The sequence below is a fragment of the Mytilus galloprovincialis genome, chromosome 9 (genome assembly GCF_965363235.1).
Source record: "Mytilus galloprovincialis chromosome 9, xbMytGall1.hap1.1, whole genome shotgun sequence".
NCBI classification, from domain to species: domain Eukaryota; kingdom Metazoa; phylum Mollusca; class Bivalvia; order Mytilida; family Mytilidae; genus Mytilus; species Mytilus galloprovincialis.
In genome coordinates, this window is record NC_134846.1 from 80,609,770 (window position 1) to 80,620,278 (window position 10,509).

The window sequence follows — 10,509 nt, forward strand, 5'->3', positions numbered from 1 at the left end:
CAAGAGACAACTACTAACAGCCTAATTATGTACAGTAAATACAATTCATTTACTTATACATAGTTGGTTTTAACTAGAAATTGTTCTTAGACAATTTACAATTGTAAGCTGAAATGAAACTTTGTTTTAATCAGGTCAAGCAATGGAGATAGGAACTGCTGCTATTAATATCCTAATAGAGACATGGGAAGGTCATCTAACTCCACCAGAAGCTGCTTCTTTAGCTGACAAGGCTGCAAGAGGTCGTGACCCTAACATGGTTAGAGCGGCTGCAGAATTAGCTTTATCCTGCCTACCTCAAGCACAGGCTCTGAATCCATCAGAAGTTCAGAGAGCATTGTTCCAGTGCAAAGAACAGAGTAGAGATATGCTAGAAAAGGCCTGTCTAGCAGTGGAAGGTGCAGCAAAGGGAGGTGGCGTTTATCCTGAGGTCTTGTTTGATGTTGCCAGACAATGGTTTGAATTATCAGAAGAGGCTGCTCAATCCAATAATAACTCAGATGGTCAAAAAAGGAACTCAGCCAATGTTGAGAATAAGGAAGTTCATTCTATGTCAGTAGCTCAAACAGAACGTTGCAGTCCAGCTACTCTACCAATTATTCCATTCAGTTCACCTTCACCACATAATGCAGTCACAGTAGCCAATGCCACAATGGCCCATAATAATCATATGCCTCAACAACCATTGGTTTTATCATACGCAACTTTACCACCCCAGCCAGCGCCTCATCAGATGCCACACCAAGCCTTTGTTCAGCATTACAGTTACGTCCAACAAATCCCACCATTTAGTACCCAGCTTCATCATCAGCACATCCCCATCCATCCATATGTCACCACTCTTACATATCAGGGTCAACATATAGGTATACCAAACACTACACAAGGAATGTATCCACATGGAGCAATGCCTGTCAGACAGCTAGGACCAGCTATACAAGTGTTTCCTAGTCACACTCAGTGCCAATTAAGTACTGTTGTACAGTCACCACCCTCCTCCTCAGCGAACGGACAATCTATGCATCCTGTCGACCACGATACAGATTCTCCTAGTCCTCCACATGTTCATCCCAACGGTCATCACAACCAAGCTCAACTGAATTATCTCAATGCTGCCTTCCGTACAGGAATGTTAGCCATGGAAACCTTAGCTAGACGTGTACATGATGATAGACCACAGGCAAAGTATGCAAGGAATCCACCTTATGGAGAAGATGTTAAATGGCTGTTGAATATTGCTGTAAAGCTAGGTATGCATACCACTTACTTGTTTCTAGATATATTCAAAAGTTTTGTGATGCTTGTTCAAACAAGTTTAAATGTAGGAAATAGCAAAGGAATCAATCTTATGTTGTTTTATAAACATAAAATACACACATTTTTTATGAGTATCATGCTTTGAGGTATGAGAAAAATACATTCTATGAAAAAACAATTTGTAGTAATAGGTCATGGCTTCTTTTTATTTAAGAATTGAATGCTTCTTTTTGTAACTTCATTGGGGTGTAAAAAGGTTGACCAAAGTGCATTTTGTATGAAGCGCGGAAGCGTTTCATTTTAAAAATGTGCGCACGGTCAACACTTTTACAACTCTATGAAGTTACAAAAAGAAGCATTCAATACTCATAATTATATTTTTTAGCTAGGTTCATGAAAATACGATTTTTATCAAGTTTGTATTTAAACTTACCTGTGCACTTTATTGTGGAACCTTGTGTCATCTTGAATGATAAATTTTATTGTGTAATGAAGTAGAATAACATATTATAATGAAACATACATCTTATGTAATTATATACAATTAAATTGATGAATCTGAAATAATGAGGCCGAGACATTTCTTGATAACAGTGGTTTTCATAAATTCATATATATATTATGATTGTCATGCATATAGCTTGTTCTCTTAGATTTACCTGCAAAAAAAAATGTTTCTTATTTTGATCTTAGGTACAAACTACATTCAGCAGTTTTGTATGAGTTCAGTGAACGCTGTAGTGAGTCCATTTGTATTGTATGATATAGCCATTGAAGCTGCACATGTGTTGGCCAGGAACAACCCAACCATTGCACAGAACCATCTTAGATCCACCATACTTAATCCTATCATACAAAAATGTACACAAATGTAAGTACTTAAAATGAGAATGGAAATGAGGAATATGTCAAAGAAACAACAACCCGACCAAAGAGCATATTTTTTACACAATCTGATCCAAGAAATAGTTTTGAGAGCTTATCATTTCTGATTTGTCAATGTGTAGGTCCTCCTCTGTCAGTTTTCCATTCCTGAAGAGTGGATTCCATAAGATAAGTGCAGTTTGACATATGCCCTGTTACTAGGAAGTAATAATATTAATTAGAAAATACAGGTCATGTCCTATATTCACTTTTAGGATAAAATTTTATCATTGAAAATGTTAAAAACAGCAAAAAAGCATACTTTCATGAAGAATATTCACAATTGAGATTGTGTGAAAAGTAAATTGGCACTTTTCTTTTTATATTTACATTGCTCACAGATGACTTTTGTGGATAGTTAAATAATAAATGTGTATGTTAATAAGTTAAAATAAATTCAGTGAATGATGTAGCATGCATTACACAGATAAAGCACTCCAAGTCCTTATTGTACATATTATTTGAACACATACACACCTATTGATAATACCTTTACACAAAAGGTTAGGTATCTCTTATTTAGAGGTTAGTACTTATTAAAAATAGCTGTAATTTATGTCGAGGCTGTGTCTTTGTCGCAGAAAGCTCGACATAGGGATAGTGATCCGGCAGCGGCGGCGTTAGCTTACTTTTTTAAAGCTTTATATTTTAGAAGGTGGAAGATATGGATGCTTCATACTTTGTATATAGATGCCTCATGTTACGAAGTTTCCGTCAGTCACTTGTCCAATGTCCTTGACCTCATTTTCATGGTTCAGTGACTACTTGAAAAAAAGTTCATATTTTTTGTAATGTTAAATTCTCTCTTATTGTAAGTAATAGGATAACTATATCTGGTATGTGCCTACCTTTCAAGGTCCTCATGCCTGTCAGACAGTTTTCACTTAACCTCGACCTCATTTCATGGATCAGTGAACAAGGTTAAGTTTTGGTGGTCAAGTCCATATCTCAGATATTATAAGCAGAAGGTCTAGTTTATTCGGTGTATGGAAGGACTGTAAGGTGTACATGTCCAACTGGCAGATGTCATCTGACCTTGACCTTGTTTTCATGGTTCAGTGGTTATAGTTAAGTTTTTGTGTTTTGGTTTGTTTTTCTTATACTGTATGCCATAGGTCTACTATATTGGGTGTATGGAATGAATGTAAGGTGTACATGTCTTGCTGGCAGGTGTCATCTGACCTTGACCTTATTTTCATGGTTCAGTGGTCAAAGTTAAGTTTATTAGTTTTGGTCTTTTTTCTAATACTATATGCATTAGGTCCACTATATTTGGTGTATGGAAGTATTTTATGATCAATGTCAGTCGTGCAGGTTTTATTTGACCTTGACCTCATTTTCACGGTTCATTGCTCAGTGTTCAGTTTTTGTTTTTTGGTCTGTTTTTCTTAAACAATAAGCAATTGGTTAACTATGTTTGTATGAAAGAATTGTTAGCTGTACATGTCTGCCTGGTATGGTTCATCTGACCTTGGCCTCATTTTCATGGTTCACTGGTCAATGTTTAGTTTTCTTGGTTAATTTTTAAGTTTATGTGACAGTTGTAATAAAGCTTTATATTTAGAACTATCAACATAATATCAATGATTAGTAAAGAAGGCGAGACATTTCAGCGTGTGCACTCTTGTTTTATGATTGTTTTCTTATAGCGCTGTATTTTTTTTTACAGGTTCATACAATGTGCTCATCAACGTATACACCATATCAATCAAGCAGATTATGACGACTTTGTCAGCACAATTTGCAGTGCAAGAAATGCTTTTTGTTTGACTCAAGGAGGCATGATACAATTTCAAGAACTTCTCCAAAGTCTTAGGCGATCAAAATCTTGTCGTAAAGAGTTATGGACAAGAATTGTGAATGGACTGGCAACAGGGAATGTTTGATATTGGCATTGAATAGAATTTATAAAAAAATCAGGTTTCCATAATGTTTAGTTTTTGACAGTTCTTTGTTTCATCTTATCATGCTTATAGACCTATAAAATACACATTATTTTTTGCCATGATTGTAAGTTTGTACATGTTTTATTAGTCTATGTTAATTATTTAAATTTTTTGTTTTATTTATACAAATGTTAGACATTATTGTGTTTATTTTTTCCTTTTTTTTCTTGATCATTTAAATGTTCTCATAAAAATACATTATAAAGTGTATGATTCAAGTAAGTCCATCAAAATGTCAATTTTACATTTTCAAGTTTTATGTTGAGAAGTAAATTTGGACCACAAATAGTTAACTTGTAATAAATTATGCATTGGTTTTAAAATTTGTTTTTTGGTTTAGAACATTTTCAAAGTTCTAAATACGAAAGAAAAAAAATTTAAAACTGTTTTTCCCCAGTTTTATGCAAAATATATACAATGGTGCATAGTTTAGAACCGAATAATAAAAACTTACTTCCAAGGAAAGCATTCCAAAATTTTTTGAAAGTCATTAAACAGAAATGAAATTTATGCAGTTCAAGACTGATAAAAATAATAATAAATTAATGTAATGTTTCTACAATTTATATGTATAATTGTTATTTGGATGTCATATTTATAATTCTGTGTATAAGTTTGTGTTGCAGAAGTAATTTACGTGTGAAAAAGAAAAGAAAAATAGAAAAAGAAAATAATGAAAAAATAATGTTAATCGAAAGAGTCATAAACAACAGCACTTGAAGTGAATGCTGTAATGAGTTTACTGATGTACAACTGATATATCAGGCCTTGAGATGAGAATGGTATGATTTAATTACACAACCCTGTAGATAAATGATCTCCATATCAGAAATTCTTGAAACAAAATTAATTGGGTACTGGTTCGTATGTAGATTGTGAGGCTTTTGATTTTGATTGAATAAAATGTATTACAATTACAACATTTAAGAGATTTCAACAGGTCACAATTGACAACTTAACAAGAAATTACTTTTTTATATTAATATGCCTTGGTATTCTTTGCTTCTTATTTTTTTAGAATATAAAAACAAGAACTTTTATTCACAATATGAAACTAATTGGTTAAGAATACGTTAAAGTATGATGTCTTTGGCATAGGGTAAATTTCCTATCTTAAAGAAATTCTGAAATGACTACCATTTTAACCTTTTCTTTTAATATGAACATTTAAAATACAAATTTGTATAAATGGTCATTAAGAGTGTTCAGAATGGTAATATTGTGAAATTTTTGTTCCCCTTGATATTAGTTCTATTTCTTCTTTCCTAGAAACTTCTCTAACAATGATAAAAATCTCAATTAGTATGTTGTATATTATTGAAACATTTTTATTTCTGCGTATTTATGATTTTATGTCATATTTTTATCACTTTATCCAAACTTCTCGTGTTGTGTAATATACGTCTTCCACAGATTAAAGTATATATATATATATGTGTATAGAAAATAATATTTATTAAAATATATAAGTATAGGCTTTCACTCATCCTGCTTTCCTGCGTATATCATAGAACAGTAAGATTTGATTAGATAATAGATTATCTAAAATATTTTTCTGTCTAAGAGTAGATAAAACTAAAATATTTCCATAATTAACAATGTTATTCAGTAAACAGCCATGTCAATTATATGCAAGAGTGGAGTTTTATTTGGAAACTTGATGGCTATCTAGTCAAGAAAACCAGATGATATTTACACATGAATAGTATACAGTTAGAGTTCAATTCTACAGGAAAAATAACAATTGCTCTTGGTCAACCATACACGATTACTGTTTTGCTTTAGCTATCCCATCAACTGGTTATGTGTAAATGACTGTCAGATATGAGATGGAGTTTTGTAAACTATTTCTCAAGTAATTTTTCGTGCTTGCTCCTATTTTCTTTCACAATTGAGTTACATGCCTTCAAATTCCATAAATATCAATCTTCTAAAACAAACATATTGATTATATTTTATAAAAAATGAACCTTTGAGCATGTACCTGCAGATTTTATTTTCTATCAAAATAATTACTTTTTCCTAAAACTACTAAACCTTCCTTGATTGCTGAAAAAGGTAATTTTTCAATGTTAATCTTTTGATAATATACCAAAATGGCAAGTTGTTTTCTAAACATTAGTAAATAAAAACCTGATGGACAAAAAGAAACATATGGTAGCAAAATCTTCTTTATAGTTTTGAACTATTTCACTATCTTTCTGTTAATACTCATTTATTTGAATGCTACGATGACGTATATGAATAACACTATTTCATTTGAACTCGGGTTGAGAGTTATCTCATTGGCAATAATACCACATCTTCTTACTTTTGTTTGAAGATCAGTACAATATAAATTCAAGTTGAAAGTGCCATGATATCAACATTCCGTTTAAATGCATTTTATAGAAGTTTAGATTTGACTTGGTAGAAGATTTTAATTAACGAGCAAATGAATTCATAAAAATATAAAAGTTTGACAAACAAAAGATAGAATAGTTAACACAAAAATGTGATTGTATAGGAACAGATCTAGTCTGTGCTGTGTAAGTCTAATATTGTCAGCTATTGAAAAATAAATTATTTCATATTTTGTTTCAGTTTATTCATGTCATTAATTGCATCAAGTTATCACAGCATCATCACAAATGAAATTGTTGAATCTAGTGAATATACAAATTTCAGTTGTAAAGTCTTAATTTATTCTATACATTTTAGAGGGCCATTTATAGATATATTTGTGCTGAATTAATCTGAAAATTATCATAGAGCATTAACATTCACCCCCAAAATGGTAAACTTCTTGACAACGAAGGTAGACTTTTTCACATTATGTTTATTACATTTTTTTCATTATTTGCTAAAACTTTGTTCCCTTTTTCATATTTTTAAATTGTTGTAAATATTCATTTTTTGTGGAACTTTGTATTTCATTTGATCTAATCACAGGATGATGGAACTTTGCACATCTGCTCAAAATATTAAACTTCATAATTACTATAAAAATATACAGAAGTCACAAGTATGACAGTTTGTATAGATGTTTATGAGAGAAGAGTGTAGGATTTCTAAAATGAGTATAGATTAAACAAAGTTTGGTAGCTTAAGAAACAAACAAAAATCATAATTTGTTAATTAGTTTACCTTTAGTACACATTTGCGTATGTATAAAAGTAAAACCATAACACTCAATCACAAGCAGTTTTAGGTGAGTTAACAGATAAAACTAAATTCATATTTTCATTCATGGTAATTTATTATGACATGACATGAGAAAAAAGACAGAAGGATTATAGATTAGCATAGATGTTAGTAAAATTATTATTTATCATAGCAAAACAATATCACATGCAAAAACTATGAATATGTTTTCATCACAATCATAAGCCATTGAAATGTTTGCATCATTTATTTACCCAACTGACAGCTGTGTTCATATGGAAAGTTTAGAACTTGTTTCTCCCTAATTGTCTATTTTCCACCTCATTTAAGACAAGTATTAAAATCAAGTTTCTGCAACAAATACATGAATTGTAATATACCAACACATTTAATATATATTTGTATATTTAATGGAAAATTTAATTAACACACACTGAAATACCTCAAGAATAAGTGATTTGAACTTTATTGAATAGTTTTGCCCTTCAGAACAATTTATAATTTATTTTGCTTTCAAAGTTAAACTAGAAAATTTTAGCATATAACTAATTGATAACCACATTTGACAAGTCAGCTGCCACTTTCTAAATCATCAGTTTTCCAATTAAAATTATTGTGCTTGAACTATCTATAGACCGCTTCAATCAGAAGACATGTTTATACCATTCCTTATCAAGCAACATGTTTAGTTACCTTTGTTTGTCTGTCTCTACTTTTGTTATCAAATCCCTATATGATATTCCCACACTGCAGTTATGTGTAGCACTGTTCATCATATTCATTTCTACAGTTATTTTTAACTATTTAGGTGTATGTCAGTTCCTTAACAATCTTCGTTTTATATTTTACTGTTTACCACTTCAGTCCTCTATCATGGGTACAACATTATTCAGTAACATATAAGTCACTATAAATATTATATGTTTTGATGAGTAATTCATGTCTTTTCATTCACCAATTAGGATATTAAGAATATTCCTGACATTTCTTTAGGTCAATTGTTGACTCTTTAATAATTTTTCATATGATGTAATGGAAATGAAAAATTTGAAAAGATCAGTGTAATTGAAATTAAGTAAATATTAAAATATAAGACAACAATTCTTGTCAGCTGTGACTGACGGTTAATTAACTGTTGAGTGAAAAGTTTTTTCTTTCCAATAGACGTTTTCCCTTACTCCTCTTAAAAAAAAGAAGAAAAAGAAAGAAAAAAACTAGGCAAACCATCAACATCTATTTATTAATTGATTATTATATTATTAGTAATGTTTTAAGTATCCCAGATTTGTTTTTACCTATCCATTTATGACTTTCGAACAGCGGTATACTAGTGTTGCCTTTATCTAATAAAAAATCCTATAAATGGAAAATGTTATGTCACAGGATAAAGTATTCTTATTAGTAGAATTTCATGCTTTTTTGGCTCGGACATTTTGCCCCAGAGTTCTTTATGTATACATAGAATTGATCAAGATTTTAGCATCAAATCATAAGTTAACATAAGAGGATGAGACTTTCATATCTAAGGAATTGTATATAATATTCAGCAAGCTCATGTCAATTTTATCTTGTCAATCATTCAGTATCCCTCAACAGGAAATAACTGTTGTATCACCATTTATTAGGAACTAAAATATCAAAAAAAGTGCAAAAGGATGTTTTGAACAGCTAAGACATATTAGTTTAACGACACCATCATTACTGCTGATTTGGCCTCTATAGAGAAAGTTATTTTCAACTTAGTTGTTGCATGTGACAATTATTGGAATAAATTATTGAAAGAATAACAAATAAACAAATGTGATTAACTCTAACAGCATATGTGAATGTATGGTTAGTAATTAGCAGAGCATTCAAAATTAGAAAACATTTATACTTTGTAATTGCTGTTTTCTGCATTTGTAGGGTAACATCCAGTTTCTTTATTGCAATTTATCCATATTATAATGCATAATAATAAGAATTTAATTTTATTGAAAAATCAAATACTGCTTATTGATGTTTAACTTCTGGAAGTGCATTTTCTGTTGTACCCCCCAATTGCCTTCATATTTTAAACCTTTTCATTTGACCAATAATATTGAGTCAATTGGAAGTGATACCAAAGGCAGAGAAAAGCAGTACAGAATGATTCATATTAAAAATATAAACAAACTATTATTTTTGTATTAGTCCATTCATCAATATGTGAAATGAAAAACACATTAAGAACCTTGCAAAGTTGTAAGAGTTTATGAAAAGGAAAAGCAGAATTGTACAGCCTTAGACATTCATATAAAAATGTGACCATACCATTACAAATGTATCATGATTGTATTAAAGAAACATCTGAGTGGAAATGCTTGTACTTTATGTGTGAAATAAGTTTAATGTTCAGTCAAAAAGTATTTATAAATATCTATACATACATTTTATATTTTTCAAGTGCAAGTTTGTAACTGGTCTGTGAATGTTAGAGCTCTTGTCATATTTGTTACCAACATTCTTTATATAGCATTATTAACAACAGAATAAATTATGCAAAGGTATGGAGGTATGAATGCCAGACATCAACAAAATAAATGATATTATGAAAATTGTGTATATTTTGAATAATTGCCAAAATGCTTCATAACATTCTATGTTTTATCTGCAATCTGGAAATTATTTTCACTGAAATAAGGTGTTCCGTTATTTATTGAATACTGCCTAGGTTGTCATGTGGTAGGTTGTTCATCTTGAGGTTATGGGCTTGAACTAATTATAAAAGTTTTTGTTTAGTTCTTTACTGCTAAATAGTAAAATAAGGACAATTCAAATCAAAAAGTCCTTTATCAAATGGAAAAATCAAAAGCTCTGTTATGATCCCAAATGTGAATAATGATAGCTTTCTTATCACCCCCTAAAATTACCATTAGTGTAAAATAATACGGAGACGAGGAATGATTGCCAATGAGAAGTAAGAAAAAAATATTGCAAGAAAGTTTAGGCCTTCAACTTTGAGGAAACACATGAATTCTGTAGAAATCTCAAAAGACCATGTTAAACAAAAGGTAAAACAGTTCAAAAGAGAACATAACAATGGCTTTATGCGTAATAAAACCATTTTGGTAGACAGCAACTATGCAATAACAACCATTGGATAATATACACTGTGTCGGGGAAAATTGTTTTGAGAGTGCAAAACTCAATAATAAATACGAGACTGATTAAACATCTGAGCTCAATTCTTTATTAACCAAATGTTTTACAACATATA

General features: G+C 30.7%; 1 protein-coding gene across 1 annotated transcript in view; it reads left to right on the forward strand.

Annotated features, from left to right (window-relative positions):
* LOC143046099 (zinc finger SWIM domain-containing protein 8-like) overlaps positions 1-9,847 on the forward strand; it is a 33,700-nt gene extending 23,853 nt beyond the window's left edge. The window contains exons 20-22 of the mRNA XM_076219089.1: positions 135-1,250; positions 1,951-2,128; positions 3,851-9,847. Of these exons, the coding sequence (XP_076075204.1) occupies positions 135-1,250; positions 1,951-2,128; positions 3,851-4,067 (1,511 nt within the window). The 3' untranslated portion in view covers positions 4,068-9,847. The remainder of the gene's footprint in view (positions 1-134; positions 1,251-1,950; positions 2,129-3,850) is intronic.
* The last annotated feature ends 662 nt before the right edge of the window (positions 9,848-10,509 follow it).